At 40.3% G+C, this 20,613-nt stretch overlaps 1 protein-coding gene across 8 annotated transcripts in view; it reads right to left on the bottom strand.

Moving 5' to 3' along the window:
* NR1H4 (nuclear receptor subfamily 1 group H member 4) overlaps positions 1 to 20,613 on the bottom strand; it is a 117,787-nt gene that overhangs the window by 16,100 nt on the left and 81,074 nt on the right. For 6 of the 8 annotated variants that reach the window (XM_082850070.1, XM_082850072.1, XM_082850069.1 and 3 more), the window contains 3 exons: positions 18,538 to 18,903; positions 3,153 to 3,305; positions 1,089 to 1,222 (listed from right to left, as the gene is read on the bottom strand). In XM_082850070.1, the coding sequence (XP_082706196.1) occupies positions 1,089 to 1,222; positions 3,153 to 3,305; positions 18,538 to 18,903 (653 nt within the window). The remainder of the gene's footprint in view (positions 1 to 1,088; positions 1,223 to 3,152; positions 3,306 to 18,537; positions 18,904 to 20,613) is intronic. The other 2 variants (XM_082850073.1, XM_082850068.1) reach the window with 1 other exon arrangement.

Genomic DNA, 20,613 nt, shown 5'->3' with positions numbered 1-20,613 from the left:
TCATCAATCTGGACAATTCAGACCACAAACACCTCTTTCCCCCTGATTAGCATCTTTTGATGAGTGTGAATAATAGTGTCGACTTGTTGCTTCCTTTACCAAAGTGTTATTGGTGAAGCACTATGACAAAGTAATACAGCTGACCCTTGAACAACACAAGGTTTGAACTGCATGGGTCCACTTATACACAGATTTCTTTTACTAAACATGTTCTACTGCACTACAGAATCCGTGGTTGGTTGAATTCACAGGGGCAGAACTGAGGTTACGGGAGGGCCGGACTGTGAAATTATATGTGGATTTTCGACTGCCCGAGGGTGGACATCCCTAAATACCCCCCCAAGTTGTTCAAAGGTCAACTGTACTTTTTACATAAAATTATTTTTTCTGAAATGAACACAAAATAACATATTTGCAAAACTAAACTTGGATGAAATTTTCTTTGTCAGTAGTATAATAAATATTGAGAAGAGTGTGACTTAATCAATCATGGATTATAGGTTTTGCAACTAATGGCAAATTAAAATTCCTCCAAATGTTCTGTGAACTATCACAACATGTTTGGCTAAGCATCGAAGATGCTGTTCCTCTATTTTGTCCTGAGTCACGCAAAGGATTTCTTGAGTAATTTGTGACCTCAGGGAGAAGGGCCTTTCTCTATTGACCCACAGATGTGTATTCACCCTGTTTTACCCCTCGATAAGGACTAATCCACAGACCCCTATTGAGTCCACATCCTTTCCAGTCTCAGCCTCCCTTCTCACTGACAGGGAAAGAAATGTCATCGACGCTCGTTTTAAAGCCCAAACCATTCCCACCGGTTACCTCTGGGAAGCAGGAGGAGAATAGGATCAGGGAGATGGAGAACTTTCACTGATTTTACTTCATCCATGTTTACGTAACTGCTACCCTTTGAATTTTTACATGGAAGCATGTATTACTCTCTTGACTAAAAAGCTCTTGATGCACACTTGAAATGAAATTCTGCTCGTGGCTGTGGCCCTGGTGTGAAAGCTCCCCGCCCAAGTCACAACATCCTAGAAGCTCAGTGGCCGCCGGCTATGGTGGGCGCGCTGGCCCGTCATTACCCTGCATGACTTAGTTGTCGAGGTCACTTGTCGCAAGTCACGTCCTTCACCGTCTTCATTAATGGTCTGATCTGCGTGCTGCTTCACGTTTTTCCTCAGTCTTTTAGATTTACACTGAATGTCAGTTAACAAGCCTGAAAACATAAACAGAGAGTCTTCGCCATCCAAGGAAGGTCCTGTTGGGTTTGTGGTCCCAAGGCAGCTGAGGTGTGGTCAGCTCAAAAGGTCTCCTTTGCCATTTAGCACAGAGCTAATTCTGGCCCTACTGACAGTTTAAGACCTGGTCCTGAACAAGAAATGTATCTCCTGTGAGCCTCAGTTTCTTCCTTGGTAAAATGAGAATAATATTTAACCCACAGAGTTATCTATAGATTAAATATCATTAGGTCATTTTTTAAAATGAGCTTTCTGCAAAGAATTTGTAACACCAGAGCATTGTACAAATGTAAGGTACTCAATAAAAAAGGTGAATGACACTCACCCTCTTCCTGGCCTAGGGGGCCTTGAAAGCTAGGGTTTCAAAACATAGGATTAATATTGTTTTCCATCGATGTTTACATAACTGTACTGTAAGAAGTAGATCCAATTTCACATTAAACACAAAAGTAAATGTGTTGAGGAAAATGATGTCAACATCCTCTAGGAAAAAATTTTAAAGTCCTGTTAATTTTCAGAACTGTATAAATTATTAAGAATATAGTTACAGATGAAAATATCTCCAGGGGACTTTGAAATTTTCTTTTGAATAATCATACAATATCACCAGAAATTTACACTTAAACAGAACTAGTAACATAGTGAAGAACAATCTCCCATGTTCCTATTTAACTTCCTTATTCTCTCAATGTTAATGAAACGAAGTTCCAAGAGCTTCTTCGTCCAGGGCATTTACTTTATAGGATCATACAAAAGCTCTTATATCTGTTACTAGATAAGTGTGTGTTTTCATAAATAACATTATAGACTCTTGTAGGTAGAGTCATGAAAAATGTCCTCAGGACTTTGCTGGAACAGGTTCATATTTAAGTGATGAGGAACATGAACCACCCAGGATCGAAGTAAGTGTTTCCACTGCAAGATTGGATTCCAGCCACAGCCCCTACTGCAGTCTCTTGTTTCATATATGCTAAGAAGAGATTGTGATCGGGCACTATAAAATTTTCATCCATCCAGAGCTGGATTATTTACACTGACCTATTTTTACCCCCCTCCTGCACGCGTTATTTCTTTGGGTCCATCCCAGTTGCCTGCAGTTGGGGAACAATAGAACTGGAGTCACCTTCCAAAGGCTTTTATTTCATGTGGCATTCCCTCTCTGAGTGTTATCATCCCCTTGGTGATGTTTGTGTGTTTATTTGTGTTTTGAGCAGGAATAGGACATATCTCAGAATCTGAGTGGTCTGTAGAATTTGCAGAATGAAAAATTAATATGTTATGTACGAGCATGCATTCCAAATTTTGATGAAGATTATGGTTTCTCACAAAGCCAGCAGTTAATACAGTGTCTCTTTATCTGATCGAAGGACCGAAGTATATTAAAACTCGGAGTAATTTCCTGTGTAAAACTATACAAATTGGTTCAAAGCTGCACTAAGAGAAAAAGGAGTCTTAATAAAATGACTAGGTTTAAAACTCTATTTAGACAATTCAGAGGCAGTTACACCTTATAGAACATTCTTAATTTTTCCCACAACTGTGAATTTTTATGCTGATTAAACAATAAATAAGAAGGATATTAAATCATATTTGGAGGAAACATTTAGACTGTCATTCTTTGTAGCTTATTAAAACATGTTACTTTGACTGTATGTTAATGCCATTTCACTTCATGTATAATTCATGGCAACAATGGACACCAAAACACAGCTGTTTCTTTCAGGTGCATAAGATGCTCTTTAAATGACAGTTTCGACAATTTCAGTGGTTCATTACCCTTTTCAAGAACTTAGACGGCTTAGTAAGTCTCTTCTTTAATATGTGACATACAATTCTAATCATGTGAGTTACCTGGCATCTGCCTCCTTAAGAGATTTTTAGTGGAATTTAATTGCTTGTTGCGAATACCTGTATACATACATTCAGCCAACATTCCCATCTCTTTGCATTTCCTTAGTCGACACTCTTGGCACTTCCTTCGCATGTACATGTCCATCACACAGTTGCCCCCGTTTTTACACTTGTACACGGCATTTTTGGTAATGCTTCTCCTGAAGAAACCTGGGGAAGAAACGGAAAGAAGTAAGAGGCTCCAAACAACACACCTGGATTGAGAGATGCCACAGCATTTTTCTCATGAACCCCCGTGGGGCACCCAGGCCATCCTTGACCATATCGGTGACAAATGTACTTTTGGCTGTGCTGCACGGTCCAGACGGCTGCTGTTGTTAATGATTTATTTCTCAAAAATAAAGACACATTTGAATTATAGCCTCTCTTTGGAAAAATCTTGGTTTGTTTTAAAAGATAGATTACTTTCATTAGTGTATCTTTACTGGGAGACCATTATGTACTAATGAGCTCTAGGTGCTGGTGGTACAGGGGTGAATAAGTTATCCCTGCCCTCTTACAGTTTACAGGTTGGTTGAGAACAAAGAGAGGCAAACAACCAAACTAGCAAAATTCCGTGTTCCTGGGCTGTGCTGAGGAGAGAGGCTGACTGAATGATCAGTTCTGGATACACAGGTCAGACTCGGAAGTGAGCACTGAGGTTTCAATTCAGTACTTAATATACGCAGCTTGGTATAATAATAAACATGCCAACCTTGCTTTAAAATAAACATCTCCCCGGAGAGCATGCAGCCGCAGCTACAGCCGCTACAGTTCAGGTGCCTGGAGGTGGGGAGGGGACTGACTGGCCTCCTTTCTGCTTCTCCTCTTCCTCCTCCACCCATAGACCTGGATGACCACGGTTCCTGACACTTCTGGAGTCGAGGTGGAGTGGTGAATAAGGATTGGGCTGGGGGAGGCAGGGGAAGAAGTGACAGGAAAGAGCTTACTTGCCTGGTGTTGTTAGAAGCTGGTTTGTATCTAGCAAGTTTTGGAAACTGACTCTTTCTCCCTTGGTTTGGGTTCTTTTGAGAACTCCTCCCATCACTGGGATACTTTCCTCTGCAGTTCCTTGTTGAGGGCAAATATGTCTCTCTTCTAGCCCATGGCTTGCATCTCATTCTTCAGCCTCTTGGAATTCGGCAATTCACCTGCATCCTTTCTTCTGAGGTCCCTCCACTCCATGGACTCAACCCCATGCCAGTTTTCTCTGCTCCAACAAACTCAGAGAAAATTGCTTCCACCTACCTATGAGCAGTCAGCCACCCACCCTCTTGCCCTTTCAACTTCTCAGGTGAAAGTCAGACGCCAATCTTCAGTGTCCCTCAGCTGCAGGGAATACATGTCAATCTCCTTGAGTGATCCTGTTGAAGACCCTTCCATTGGGCCTGGGGCAGCAGGGCCTCCTTAGTGTACAGATTTTATCTGGAGAAGGGGGACACCTTTTTCTAATTCTCACAAAAGTCCCATACTTTCCACCGGTGGCCCCCAGGGGCAGACAGCCACACCCCACCCCACCCCTTTGCAATGGGAATGTGGGATTCCTAGCACACTAATCACATGTTCCAAAAGCTTTAAAGATCACTCTCTAACTTCCAACTCCTGCTCACTTCATACCCTCAGAGTAAGCGAGGTATTTAACTAGTTCTTAACTACCCACTGCAAGATGGGCTCACTTTGGAATGTAGCATCTATTGTCTTCACGCTTTGCCAAAATTGAGACAGCAGTGTCCTTCCTATTTTAACAGCCTGTTGGAATAATAGCTGACATTTACTAAGCACCCACTCTCTGTTGTTCTAACCACTTCACCTGCATTTAGTTATTTAATCTCCATATCAATTTTATGATGAAGATAATATTACGTGTCCCCATGTTACAGATGAAAAAAACGGTACAGAGAGGTTAAGTATTTTGGCCATGATAACATGGTTAATAATTGGACTAAAAAGATCTAAATCCAGGCAGTCATGCACCAAAGCCCATGCTCTTAACCACTATGTTATAATTGCCCCCCTTGCATCACAAGAGAGTAGAATAACTTAATCTTAAATACCTACTATCTGAAAGCTGCATCAGAGAATGCAAGGGAGACACCAAGATGAAGAAAACATTCCTTGTCCCTCAGAGCTTCCAACTTAGGGGGAAGACAAAGCAGTAAAATCACAACACAATAAAAATGCAGAGTGACAGGATAGCCAATTAAGTAATACAGTATTGGAAGGTAGATGAAAAAGTGATCATCTCATGGCCACACTAAATGCTTGTGAAAGACGTGCCACATTAAAGAGAGACAGCAATTCCATCATAGACTTGGAGATTTGCACATTTGTTATGACAATTTTCCAAGCAGAAGGCAATAAAAATTGTCCTAGTAAAATAAGTACAATATGACAATTTCCCATCAGCTAAAAGTCTAGTGTCTCGAGGAAAAGGCATTATATGGGCTGGGAATGGCCCTGATTAATTCCAAGTAGGGGGAATCACAGAAGACCTCATGAAGGAAGTAGAATTTGAGCTGGACCTCAGAGAATAAGTAGGACTTTGAAACATGGACTTTGAGGGAGGAAGGACAGTCTGGGAAATGAGCAAATGCACGGAGTTATGGAAATTCCAAGGAAGGGTATGTAATCCATCTTGATGGGAGGGTAGAGTGTGGGGAGAATTAGTGGGAGCTGGATGAGGGCATGTAGTGGGACAGAATATGGTTAAATGCCGTTGAATTCCAAGCAAAGAAGTTGAATCTTTATATCAAGTAGAGAGAGAGAGAAGCCTTTAAAGGGTTTTGGCAGGGGAGGGTCTAACCTAACCTGCGTGTTGGGAAGACTTCTTGGGGCAAGATCAAGAAAGGTGGGACAGGGAGATCGGAGACTGGAGGCAAGAGGCTGTTATGGCCAGAGGGTGACTGATGCCTGACCTATATGGGGCGGGGAGTGGGGGGGCAGGAAACAGAGGAACATTCAGGACTTGATAACTAACTCAATATGAAAACAAGCTGAAGAAAAAGTTAGAGATGTCAAGGTTAAAAAAGTCATAGACTTGCTTTTGAATTTGTGAGCTGGTATAACTTTCAGTAGGAATGGTATTACCATTTTCCTAAATGTCAAATCCAACCACAGAGAGTCTAAAAAAAGACTGTGCTTCAGATCAGTGTTGATATTGGGAGTGCAAACACCACATCGTGTAATTCAAAAGAAACTACAGACAAAAAAAGAAAGAAAGAAAAGAAAAGAAAAAAAGAACTTTTTCCTGATACCAAATGATTGATCTCAATGACCACTTTAGCTTACTTGAGTCAATCTTCCCACTAATTTTCAGCCCCTCCCAGGCACAATTCCCTCTAAAACCATGATAGATATTGATAGCTCAATAATGAATTGAAATAAAATTCCTTATTCCAGGATGAGTCAAAGGAACAGTGCTAGGACAATTCTGCAGGGTTTTTTTTGCTCTGGTATTAACTGAGAAAGGAATCATTATCATCTCAATAGCTGAATTAATTAGCTTTCACTCTGAGGTGGCAACACAATGTTATCATTCTATCATTTAAATAAGGCTACATATATTGTATTTATACTTATGCAAATCAATCCGTACACATACCTCTGCCTCTATCTTGTGCATATTCAACAATGCCCATATCAGAAAAGTCATATGAAAATGAATGGAAAGGAAATTCACTGAGGAACAGAGGCTCCCTGGTAAACGAAGATGAAAAGACAGGGCTGGCGTTGCCCTCAGGGGAGTGTGTAGCGCTAGGGGGCTTCCTGGGGTGGCAGGCGAATAAGCTATAGGATGGTAAAATGGATCCCTCAGTTACGCAGAATATTGGACATCCTGCTTTTCTGCTTCTTTATACAGATAGAACCCATACCATACCCTACTCCCAACTATGCATACATACGTGCCCACACAGACACACATGCACATACTGGACTCCAGGGACTGACAGTAGGCCACACATTACTTTGAAATCAATAAAATGTTGGTTGATGTTTCAACCTCTAAGGGTCTCCTGACTTTTAAAACAGCAACAGACACATAGGACTGAGGAATTAGTTATCTTAACATCCAATATGGCCTAAAGAAAGTCAGCTTTTAGTTCTGCCTCAGCAGACCATAGAATAAAAAGGACTCCACCACCGACTTGTACAGGACTTACTTTGTAGCAGGCGCTTTTAAACACTTTGCATATGGCGTTTCACTAAACACTAATAACAATCCTATGAGGTAGACCTAGTCTTATCTCTCTCTTATAGGTAAGGAGACTGAGTTACACAGAAATTAAGTCATTTGCTCAAGGTCCTACAGATAGTAAATGGTAGAGCTCAGATTTGAACGCTGATAGGCTCAGTTCCGTACTCTATGCTCTTAACCACTCTATTATGCTGTCCTTCTAGTTAGGAGATTACATTCCTAAAAACTGTCTTTTGACATGAATCTCCCCAAATCCCATTTTGCAGGTGAAGTGCTCCACAGTTTCATCCCTATCTCCAAAGCTTCTTCAGAAACATCCTGTTCTCCCTCCCCACTCCAGATGTCTGCTCCACCTCTGTCTCACTGGTAGAAAACTGCAGAGTAGCACAAACTAGACAGAACAGCTGCCAATACTGAACCAGGTAAGCTTTGGTCTCCATCACACAGTTTCTTAGGCTTCAGGATCTCAATTCCTCTCTTTGAGTTGTTTGCTGAAATTTTTAGAACTCAGTAATAGACTCCTGATCGCCTGGCAGGAGCTGTTTTAGGTCGTTGTTTTTGAAAAAGCAAACTCTCAAACTTTTGAGATGCAGTCGATAAAAATTATTCTTGACTATTTAGTTCTTGTTAATGTTGCTTTTAAGGTTTTTTTTCCCCTTTATCTGTTAGGGAGCCACAAAAAAATGTCTACCTGATTTTCCAACACTTACTTTTATCACTATAATTTCTAATTTTTTTTTCTTAAATAGGTTTAAAAAGAACTGACTTTGAATTACTTTTGGAAGTTGCCTAATGTCACTCCAAAGTAGGCAAATCAACAAACAACCTAGCAGTCAAAGGGCATTCGTAAAACTTCTATACTCCCTCTGGAAAAAAAAAAAAATACTGTGAAATAAAAGTTCATTAAAATAACATAGTCTGGGCTTCCCTGGTGGCGCAGTGGTTGAGAGTCTGCCTGCCGATGCAGGGAACACGGGTTCGTGCCCCGGTCCGGGAAGATTCCACGTGCCGCAGAGCGGCTGCGCCCGTGAGCCGTGGCCGCTGAGCCTGCGCGTCCAGAGCCTGTTGCTCTGCAACGGGAGAGGCCACAACAGTGAGAGGTCCACGTACCGCAAAACAAACAAACAAACAAAAGGGTCCTGCAGATTTGAGTACCAGTTCTACTGCATTCTTTCATAGCTGTGAGATCTGGGCGAATTTCTGAGTGTTGGTATTTTTATTTGGAAAAAGGAGATGATAATACTATCTCAAGGAGCCACTATAAGGATAAATGAAATAAAGAGTCTCCAGTGGAAACTGTCCAGCCCATAACTGAGAATCATTATTTTCCCCAGTTTGTCTGAGTCCATAAATGTGTATTTTTCAACAATTTTAGGAATTTTAATGTAAAGGATGATTTATCAAGTGACTCATGTGTGATTTATACTTGGTCCTATTGTTTTGGGGTTTGGGGGTGCTGTTTTATTGTCTTTTGCTTTTCTATCCCATCCCAAGAGGGTAGCCATCTTTTTATGCTCACTTGCTAAGACAAAAGCTGAAGTTGTTTACCTCTAGATAAAGATAGCTCTCGGATAGGGCTTTTGTTTTCAACCCCTCATTGAAAGGGTTATACTGCATCATATCAAAGATGATGGAGGCGGAGGTCAATGCTTTTAGAGTTGGGGGAGCAGAGGCAGCTTAGCTGGAAAAAGGTTTGGGGAACTTCACCAGAGCCTGAGAATGGGATGAGTCTCACAGGTTCTCTGAGTATTGGACCAGCACCCATAAAGAGCCTCTAGAGAGGTGACAAATCTCTAATGGGATAGCTCTGAGATGAGGACAGGAAGATACTAATAACATGACCTTGGAAACCCTGAGATAAAATACCCATGTCAAAAGGTGGCTGAGTTGTCCACTCTCAAGGGATCAATTCAAAGGTGAACAAGGAGCATATCAACTAATACCAAAATATTCCCCCCTGTGTAAGACCCCTGAGATTTGTGCATGTTCCTGGGGAAAAGAGCATCCCCAAATATATCCCAAGTGGAATTTCTCATCAGCCAGGGGGATTATGAGCCTGGGAAAGATTAAATTTGATTACAGAAATATAGAAATATGATATGTCTTACACTTAGTCCTACCTGTTTCAGTAACAAAGTGTTTCTGAAATGCTACACATAAAGTATATCTAAAATACGGAGGTGGCTATTAAAGGAAAAATGTAGAAATGAACTAAATGAAAATGAAAATACAACTCATCAAAATTTGTGGGATATAGCAAAAGCAGTACTCAGAGGAAAAATTCATAGCATTAACTGAATACATTAGAAAAGAAATACATAAAATCCAATAATCTAAACTTCCACCTTAGGAAACTAGAAAAGAGAGCAAATTAAATCCAAAGTAAGCTGAAGAGGAGAAGTAATAAAAGTTAGAGCAGGATCAGTGAAATTGAAAATAGGAATACAGGGCTTCCCTGGTGGCGCGGTGGTTGAGAGTCCGCCTGCCGATGCAGGGGACACGGGTTCGTGCCCCGGTCCCGGAAGATCCCACATGCCGCGGAGTGGCTGGGCCCGTGAGCCGTGGCCGCTGAGCCTGCGCATCCGGAGCCTGTGCTCCGCAACGAGAGAGGCCACGACAGTGAGAGGCCCACATACCACAAAAAAAAAAAAAAAGAAAATAGGAATACAACAGAGAAAATCAATGAAACCAAAGCTGGTTCTCCGAAAAGATCAATAAAATTGAAAAATATCTAGCAAGGCTAACCAAGAAAAAGAGAGAAGACACAAATTACTAGTATCAGAAATAAAAGAGAGCCATTACTACTAATTCCATGGATATGAAAAGCATAATAAAGGAATATTATTTTAAAAATTGTATGCCTTCTCTATATCTTTAATTCTGTGTTTGTAAGGAGGGGAGATGGTTCTGTGGAAATAAAGCCTATCCAAATGATCCAACAACAAAAGGCAAAACACAAAAACACAAAACCACTAGTGGTTATCAGTGTTTGCCTCTGGGGAACAGGACTTGGGGCAGAAATGGTTGTGCAGGGGCTTTTCTACCGTTTGACTTTTGAATGACATGTACTCATTGCTTTGACAAAATGTTCAAGTGACGAAGTTGTCTAAAGGAGTTGAAAGCAAAAATCCGTGGACACCCTCACCCCTACTGGGTATCCTTGGGAGACTGAGGGCAAGGGTTACATCTGCAGGGGTTGGGCTTTTCAGGCCCTTAACAGCTGTTTAAACTCCCAGGTAGGCAAACTCCCAGGAGCTGGAGGCTTATACTGACTAGTGGCCTCTAGTCACTACTTTCCTATTTATATATTGCTTATATATTTAGTTTAAATATTTTTTCTTATTTAAATCTAATTTCTATTGTCTTCTGTTTGTCTTATATCATTGCTCTATATTTATTTGATATATCAACTTTTATTCATTGGAAATCACCCTTCTTTCGTTTCCTTTTTCTATATGTTCTTTTAGATACCATTTTATTGCTTTTGTATTTTTTATCTTTTTTGTTTGTTTTACTGGTTTCTCTTTTTTTCTATTTTAGCTCAATTATGTAAACTGTTTTCCTACTTTGCTTTAAAATGGTGAAAGTGAGAGCAGGAATTTTGTTTTGTTCACCACTGTATCGCGTAGGCTTAGAGTAGTGGCTGGCATATAGTTGGTACTTAATAATATTTACTGAAAAAAATTGAAGTAATTAATTCAAACTCCCAGCAGCTAGAGGCTTAATTAGTTAACTAATAGGAAGAGAGATAGTTTTGAAAATAGTGTATGATCCAAATTAAGGGGGCTGGATGAAGAGAAGAATAACGATGATAAAATAATAGGAATTCATCAACAAAACAACAATAGCGAATGTTTTATGAGCACTCAAGGTGTGCCAGGTACAGAGCTGGAGGTTTTAAAAACAATGTCTCTATTCACAAACGAATCAACGGACAAAGGATTAATCTCCAAAATATACAAACAGCTCATGCAGCTCAATATTAAAGAAACAAACAACCCAATCCAAAAATGGGCAGAAGACCTAAATAGACATTTCTCCAAAGAAGACATACAGATGGCCAAGAGGCACATGAAAAGCTGCTCAACATCACTAATTATTAGAGAAATGTTACAGTGAGGTATCACCTCACTCCAGTCAGAATGGCCATCACCACAAAATCTGCAAACAACAAATGCTGGAGAGGGTGTGGGGAAAAGGGATCCCTCTTGCACTGTTGGTGGGAATGTAAATTGATACAGCCACTATGGAGAACAGTATGGAGGTTCCTTAAAAAACTAAAAATAGAATTACCATATGATCCAGCAATCCCACTACTGGGCATATACCCAGAGAAAACCATAATTCAAAAAGACACATGCACCCCAATGTTCATTGCAGCACTATTTATAATAGCCAGGTCATGGAAGCAACCTAAATGCTCATTGACAGACGAATGGATAAAGAAGAGGTGGTACATATATACAATGGAATATTACTCAGCCATAAAAAGGAACGAAATTGAGTCATTTGTTGAGACGTGGATGGATATAGAGACTGTCATACAGAGTGAAGTAAGTCAGAAAGAGAAAAACAAATATCGTATATTAAGGCATGTATGTGGAACCTAGAAAAATGGTACAGATGAACTGGTTTGCAGGGCAGAAGTTGAGACACAGATGTAGAGAACAAACGTATGGACACCAAGAGAGGAAAACCACAGTGGGGTGGGGATGGTGGTATGCTGAATTGGGCGATTGGGATAGACATGTATACACTGATGTGTATAAAATTGATGACTAATAAGAACCTGCAGTATAAACAAACAAACAAACAAACAAAAAACAACTAATACTAAACTTTCTTTGGGTTATTTATATGGAAATATGTTAATATAAATGTTTCAGACATCGCATGAAATTTCTAAAAATCTTATATGTTCTGGTGTAATATTATAAGTCATAATTCTAGTTATTACTTTAAAATGTATATCTCAGAAATAACTAAATTTCCTTGTCAATTGCATTATTATGAACTTTCAACAAATCTTTAACCGTGGTCATTTTTAAGTCGTTTGTCATTTAGAGACAGTTCTGGGTGTACTCTGACGCTTTCACAAAAATGTTCCTATAAAAGGGTTTCATCTTCAAGGAATTCATGGAAAAGACTCTGACAAGTACAGGTTTCTGGTAACTGACTATACGGCTGAAGTGAATGAATAAGCATTTTCAGAACTCTAATGGAAAACTGATGAATTCGTAAAAGTGCTAACAAAAGATCAAGATGAAAAAAAACTAATTACATGGGACTGAGTGAACTGTTGAGGATGATTATAATTTTTGTGACTTTCTGTTTGAATTTAAAAAAAAAATCCCACAAGGACTCAGAGGCAAAAATATACAAATCAATTTTCACTGCAAAGTAAAGAAGCTGTTACAGTGGAGGATTACTGGACTGAATGTCAGTATTATGACATAGTGTGAATGTGTTTCATGTTTGGTAATTGCAATCATCATTGCTTTTGTTGTGGTCATCCATTTACAATGCTTGGTGTCAGTTTATTTATCTCTTGTAAAAATAAAATACAGTGTGTGTGTGTGAGTTGTGAAAAAACAAAAGGAAACTTAAAAAAAATAAAAGAACCACAACAACAAAAAAACCCCACAAATGTCTCATTTTTTCTTCATGACAACCCAATCATAATAGTAATAATAGCAGACATTTATTGAGGGTTTCCTACTGGCAAAGACTATGATAATCGCTTTACACACATTACCTTATTTAAATCTACCTCAAAGGGTTTTCTTGAAGATGAAATGAGTTAGTACACGTAAAGTCTCCTGATAAAGCCTGCACAAAATAATCACTTGATGTATGCTATTTCTCTGTCTATCATCATCACATTGCCATCATCTCACCTTCCTCCTCCTCATCTTTATTATTATCCTCATTTTACAGGTATGAAGTCTGAAGCCCAGAGACATTAAGTAACTTGGAAGAGAATCAGCTGGGGTTGGAATCCAGGTTATCTGCCTTCAGAGTCCTACTCTTCCCAAGACTTTTATAACAAAAGTCTTCCAATGCAGTGAAATCGTTTAATCCCCACCCCTTGAATCACACTCTAAGATAATTTGACCTATCGAGTTCATTGGGATCATTATTAAATTTTATAAAATCAGACCTCAAAATCAAATAGGATTTCAGTAAGTTTATAAGTAAGTCAGTGGTCCTCAGCTCTAACCCATAAACCAAAGGCCCGTTGGAAACTCGCTACATCTATCCTACATGTCACAATTGTTTCAATAATTCTAGAATCTTTTCTAAAACTTCGGAACTAAGTCTAATGCTGGTTCACTATCTTATATAAAAATATGTTCCAAAGGATGAAAAGTCCCCCATTTGCTCATATAAAATGCCTTTTAAACGTTCTATCGTTCTTTCCTGGCATGGAGATGGTTGTGAGTGGCATTGACATTGACCTATTTGGGAATGCAGCCATTTGAAATATCCAGTCAGATGCAGATCAGTTTTTCAGTTGAGGTTTGAGATTTGAGTCAAAATTCATCCAGACCTTAGCATATTTCCCTATGCTCCACACTGATAACCGAGGGGGAGGGACAGCTCTCGATTTAATCTAGTGCCGAGCAAATGGCTCTCATTGTCACTTGGCATTATGCTTATGTTCTGCAGTTGTTGTTTTTTTAAAAAATCAAAATTTATGTCATTGATGCCATAAATGCCTATAACAAATAAAACCTTAAGAAAAATTAAAGTATTTCTAACAGAAACAGAGACCAGTGAAATCAGGAAGTTTAACCGTGGTCTTTGTTTTATTTTTAAGTTTTAAAAAATTGGGACTTCCCTGGTGGCACAGTGGTTAAGAATCCGCCTCCCAAAGCAGGGGACACGGGTTCAATCCCTGGTCAGGGAGCTAGATACCACATGCACGCCTCAAGTAAGAGTTCGCATGCCACAACTAAGGAACCTGCCAGCCGCAACTAAGGAGCCTGCCTGCCGCAACTAAGACACAGAGCAACCAAAAAAAGAAAAAAATTTCTCGTGGGTATGTATGAGTGTGTCTGTGTGTGTTTAAAGTATTACATTCATGAAAGATCTGCAGTGAAGTCCTAAGGCAAGAGAGCTACCAGGATCTTTACATAAAAAAATCTAATTTAATCCTCACAAGAACCCTGTAAAAAATAGATATTATTCCTAATTCACAGATTGGAGGCTCAGAGAAGTTACGTATTCTGTCAACTGAGGTTGGCTAGTTGGATTCGTGCATCCTCTACTGTGAAGGCAGGACAGTTGAACACAATCTCTCCCAGACTCCCTTGCCACTAAATGTGGATACGATTTAAGCTCTGCCAAACAGATGCCCTTGTAAGATATTTGAAAAGTGGAAGTGAAGAAAGAGCTGCGCTTCTGTTGTTTCTGCTGGCAAGCAGGATCATGGTTTTGCTGTGGCAGCATCTTGTTTTCCAGTTGCTAGCTTCCAGGGCATTGAGAGACTAGACACAGGGTATTCATCTTCTGTATGTACAGATTTAGCAGGTACACCATGGCTCCGGAACCAGTAATTGCAGTGAAGGCAACTTCCTGATCCCTAAAGGTCAACTAAGGTACCGTCTTCCTGGAGTCAATAATTCTTATGTTAGCTTCCTGACCCCCCATCTTCTTGAATAACAACTGCCCCGGCAAACCAGTTCTGCAGTGTGGCTTGGAGACTCAGCATAGAACCTGTTCCTCTGCCCTTCCAAGTTCTCCTATACTGATTCTTCTCTGCTTGAAATTTGGTTTCTGCTTTACTTTGTTGAACTTTGACTAATCAATATATTAAGGAACTTGCTTAGTCAGCCAAGAGGTATAGAGCCTAGATTCAATTCATGCCTGTCAAATCCCAGAGCTCATACTCCCTCTGATGGAAAGTTATGGCGTGAAATTCATTTTGTATCTGGTAGGCACAGATATCCAAGGGGTGTGGGGCAGGGGGATGAAGTTGGCCAAGCTTTTAGGCCTGCCTGGCCCAGAGGCACCTGTCCTTTGGCTTGAACTCTACCCTATTCTGTGCACTTCCTCCCCATTTACTAAGCCAGAATGATTTTCATTTGTTTTCTCGAGAGAACATCTAAAAAGCACAAAGGGGGCTTCCCTGGTGGCGCAGTGGTTGAGAGTCCGCCTGCCGATGCAGGGGATGAGGGTTCGTGCCCCGGTCCGGGAAGATCCCACATGCCACGGAGCGGCTGGGCCCGTGAGCCATGGCCGCTGAGCCTGTGCGTCCGGAGTCTGTGCTCCGCAACGGGAGACGCCACAACAGTGAGAGGCCCACGTACCGCAAAAAAATAAAATAAAAATAAATGAATAAAAAGCACAAAGGAGCCAATTACTGGCTTTTCAGTCACCAAAGCCTAAGCCCCAAGATCCCAGACACTAACAAAATTTCCCCAAATTGGGAGAGGCAGACAACCAAAGAGTTAAGACATGTTAAGTACACGAGAAGGTCCTGAACTCTGTCCCTCCCACCCCCTAATCCTCACACACCAGACCCCTCCTGGCACTGGGTTTGCAGAAAGCTTATGGGAACTCCACATCATTGAGAAATCCTAGAAGAGAGGGATTCTTGTGCTCTTTCCTGGGGAGAGTCAGGGGAGGCCCTTGGGGTTCCCTGCACCCCACAAGGCACAGGAACGGATAACGTGGCCATGTGGTTTCCCTGGGCAGCCAGGCATTCCAGGTGACAGTGCGGCAGCATCAGGAGCCCACCCATCTGAGCAGCAGGGAAGCAGGTGGGGCCAGATGGGAAGCAGGGGTGTGCTCAGGATGCCAGGATAGCACCTCAGAGACCTTTCCTACTGGTGAGCGAAGACCAGAGAGAACAGCCCTCAACAGACGTTGGACAATGTTAACAGCACCAAGAACCAGAGCCCCACCTCCAGGACCCAGAAAACTCAGTAGATTCATTCTGAATTGATGAAATAAAGTTTCCACCAGGGCTTGAAATTGGATTAAATCCAATTATACAAAAAAGGTTATTTTTCTTGCACATATACCCTGAGTGCTGTGCTCTCTCACTGCATAGTTTCCAGTTAATTCTGAGTTATTGGTCTAGGACAGGGGTCAGCAAATTACAGCTAGGCCCTGGGCCCAATTTGGCCCACTGCCTGTTTTTTATTGTCCTGCCTATTTTTGTAGGCTAAGTAAAGCCACTCTTACGTGGCTGAGTTTGCAGAGTTGCGTAATCGCAACAAGGCCGCTATGGTGCAAAGCCTACAATATTTACTATCCGTCTCTTTACAGAAAACAATTGCCAAACCCTGATGTAGAACATGGGTCCTGCCTGGCTGTATCTCATCTGCTCTTGCACTCTTGTCCTTCTGCTGTCATCATGGGGGCAAAGTCTCAAATCAAAATCAAAGAAAAAGCCCTGCCTTTCTCTGTTTTTAAAAATATACCTACATTCAGATCCAGCTTTTCCTCCCTGAGCTCCCCAGAGGACCGGTTCTCCTTAGACCAGTTTTCTGTCCCCTGGTCTCCTGACCCTGCACTTGCCTAGTAGCTTCCTAGCTTTGACTTCTATTTTCTATCCTTTATGGGCTTCTCATCCTCTGCCTGTCTTTGAGTTGCTGTTTCTTAGGGTTGTCCATGGCACTCTGGTCCCCCTCTACTCACCTGGCCATGCCCCAGAATTCTCAGAAGGACCAGGTTTCACTCCAGCATTCACCTGTAAGGAGGTGAGCTGGCCCAGGTTACTAACTTTAAGGTTTTATCCCCTTGGCTTGGATAATACCGATACCTCGACACCTAAATGGAGCACTTGATTCTCTTCCTTTGGCCACCAAGTTAGTCAATGTTAGCCTTGAACAATAGCTCAGAGAGCAGAATGATCACTTGGTGGTTAATAATAGAGTCTCTGGGGTTAGATTTAGAAGCAAGAGATTTGAAGCTACACCCCTTCTTAGCTAGGAAGCGATGAGCATGGATTTTCATTATGGCATTCCAAATTTACTATGCTTTTATTTATTTACACATCTACTCTGTACCGGACACTGTGTTAGATGCTATGAGGAGTAACAGAGCTGAAGAAGACACAATCTTTGTCTTCAAAGAACTTATATGTAACTTTTACCCATATAGACTTGGCTCTCCACAAAATGGATAAGAGTATTTTAAAGGCCATAAACAAGATCTTTGAAATTTTCTTTATAGATCTGTTTTAAAATTTGGGGCATAAATACTACTTTGTTTTTTAAAAATCTAATGAAATCACACCAAGTTTTAAAGAGCTGACTAATATAATTTTAGACAATCTGATCACTTGAACTTTCAAAGGTCTGAAATGTCCTAGAGCCATTCTTACGTGGCTGGGTCCTCTGTTTATTTTTATGGCAATCATTGGCATCTGGGAATACCAAACTGGCTCGCCATTCAACAGACTCTGCTCCAGGGACAGTTCTTTATCAGCTTTCAAAGTCCTGGAAGCTAACAGAGTGCCTAATACATGGTAGGCATCCCATGAATATTTGTTGAAAGAACAAATGCAAAAATAAATAGATGAACCTACTAGTCCATTATGTTCTTTCCTCTCACATTTTACAAACTTATCATCTGTGTCCTTATTGGGAGAATGATCACATAGGGCTTTATATTGAGTCATTTTCATGTTTCATGTGTTATACCTTATCCATCCTAAATGGATTACAATTTCATTGATTTCCCCTACAGCATTGCTCACAGATCTATTTTCCTGCTAAGTGAAATATTTGTTGAATATAGGCTATCATTACTTCCTTTTTGTTTTCTTTTGTTTGCTTTTCTTCCTCTGTCTCTTTCTCAATTAACTAAAGTACATGAAAATGAATGTTAAAATATTTATTGAATAAAATCTTATTCTCCTTGACCTTAATTTTAAAAGAGATGAGTTCAGCAATTTCTCTTTCTTTTAAAAAAACAACACAAACAAACAAAACCCACAATCATAAATTCCTTCTAACTATGTGTGAGGTTGTGAATAGGAAAAAGTTTACTTACATCCAAGCTAAATACTCTAATAAGATTTCCCTAGAAATCTATGACATCCCAATGAAGGAGAAGACGTAGGAAGAAGTAAGAGCAGAGGAGGAGAAAATGGGAAGTTATTTGGGAAAAGGGAAGAATCCAGTTTGAGGGATTTCAACAACCAGTAGAGAAAAACTTTAATAAGGAGAAAACTGCCAACCAAAAGAGGCTTACCTTTGCACCCCTCACAGGTCAGTGCATTATAGTGGTAACCGGATGCTCTGTCTCCACAAACAACACATAGCTCATCCCCTTTTATTCTCCCTGCTGATGCACCCAGTCGGGCCTTCTTTGTCACAGGAATCTCCACTACCTCAGTCTCTCCCTGGTAGAGAGTCTCAGCAGGCATTCGCCTGAGTTCATATATTCCAGGAGAGTACCACTCTTCAGGCTGCTGGGGATAGAAACCCAGGTTGGAATAATAGGAAGATGAGGAAATCTGTGGTTGAACTTGGGGAAACTGAATGTTGTTGTATTGTGAGTATGGTTCCACTTCTAGATTCTGTCCCAGAGGACCTGCTGCTTGTTCTGTTAGTACACCTGAACAAAAGTGATAACAAAACTGGAATTAATGTCATCATTCTATAAATAAGAGAGGCAGTTTAGCATATGGTTAGGAGTACAGGCTCTAAGGAAAGATTGAAATATTTGAATATTTACATTAAAATTTTAATATAAAATTAACTTTTTTACAGTAAAAGAACTATTAACAGGTTAAATGACAATATTAAAAGCTCAGAAAGATATCTGCAACATAGAGGACAGACAAAAACACTCATATCATTCATATGTAAAGAGCTTTTGCAAACCAATAAGAAGACATTCAACATGGAGAAAAGGAAAACAAACAAGAATGTTTAAAAGAAAAAGAAAAAAGGAATGTTAGAAAAACTATTCAACATGGAAAACATTCAACAATCCACAGAAAACAAAGATAAAGGACAGGCATATACACAAATGCTATCTTTTGTCATTTCTGTCTTACAAAATCCTATAAAGTGGGTAACAGTATTATCCCCACTTAAAATTGAGTAGTCAGAGGCACAGAGTAATTAGGCAACTTTATTCCTACACACCTAAGTAGCTGAGATTTGGACTTTGGGTCTGACTTCAAAGCCCATGTGCTGAATTGCTCCTCTCTGCGATAATTTCAAATGTGTGATGCCTTAAAGCTTGTCTCTTCCTCCCTCTGTACTTGAGTTTGTTAGTCCCTTCAATGCCTCCGCTTTCAGGTAACCTATAGCTAGGCCTGCAAGACTCTGCATGATCTTACCCTTTCTTTCTTTTCCAGCCATTTCCCATATTCCGACTTCCATATTCCTTAAATATGCCTTGCTGCTTCCAGACTCGGGACCTTTCCCACATGCTGCTTCCTGAGCCTGGAACTTTCCTCAACAGCCATCCCCTCCAAGAATGTTATCTCACTATTCTCCACTTACCTCTAAATTTCCCTTTAAGTATAGCTTCTCTTGGGAAGTCTTCCCTAAACCTAGGTCCCTGGGTGTCTGAACCCAGTTGTATAGTACTTACCTACCCTTCATGGGCCTCCCTTTACTAATCTGTAAAGAGAAGACTCCATGCTGCATGATGTTATAGTTCTTCTTTATGTCTAAAACCTCTATAAGTGTATGACCAACAGTTTATGGGCATTAGAATTCAGGGCCTTTCTACAACGCAAAGTGGAAAATATGTATGTTACATGTTTGTTTAAAATAAAATGCTTTCTGCATTGATACAGGAAATCACTGATGGAACACAAAGGATACAATATCTGTGCAAAATCAATTTTGTTACTTTCATGCCCAACTTATCCATATAAAACCAGCACTGAGTCAGTATATCTGACAGTCAAAAAATTTTGGCCATGGGGCTTTGTCTTATGACTGCAAAATGGAAAAATATAAAAATATGGAATTATTACAGAAAAAAGAGAAGCTAAAATATGAGCAAAATCTTGATCTATTTAATAACTAAATATGGTTAAAATTTCTGGAGTGAATACAACTGAAAAGAGCTAAAAGCATTAAAATCATTCGTTTCATCTAGGTTTTATCCTCTGACCCATCTTACCCTCACTCAACTTCCCATCCCCACCCCCATCCCCAGTTTCTCTCCATCTACAGGTCTAGTAAAGTTAAGCAACTTGCCTGAAGTCACATAATCAATTAATGTCAGAATCTGGACTCTGTAGAATCTAAGGAAATGTGTAGTTGTTTTCTCCTCATAAGACAATTCCAAGATCTCTGAGCA

This window comes from Leucopleurus acutus, assembly GCF_964270905.1.
Source record: "Leucopleurus acutus genome assembly, chromosome: 11".
In the NCBI taxonomy this organism is placed as follows: domain Eukaryota; kingdom Metazoa; phylum Chordata; class Mammalia; order Artiodactyla; family Delphinidae; genus Leucopleurus; species Leucopleurus acutus.
The sequence above is the reverse complement of the archived record's forward strand: the minus strand, read 5'-3'. Positions and strand labels throughout refer to the sequence as shown.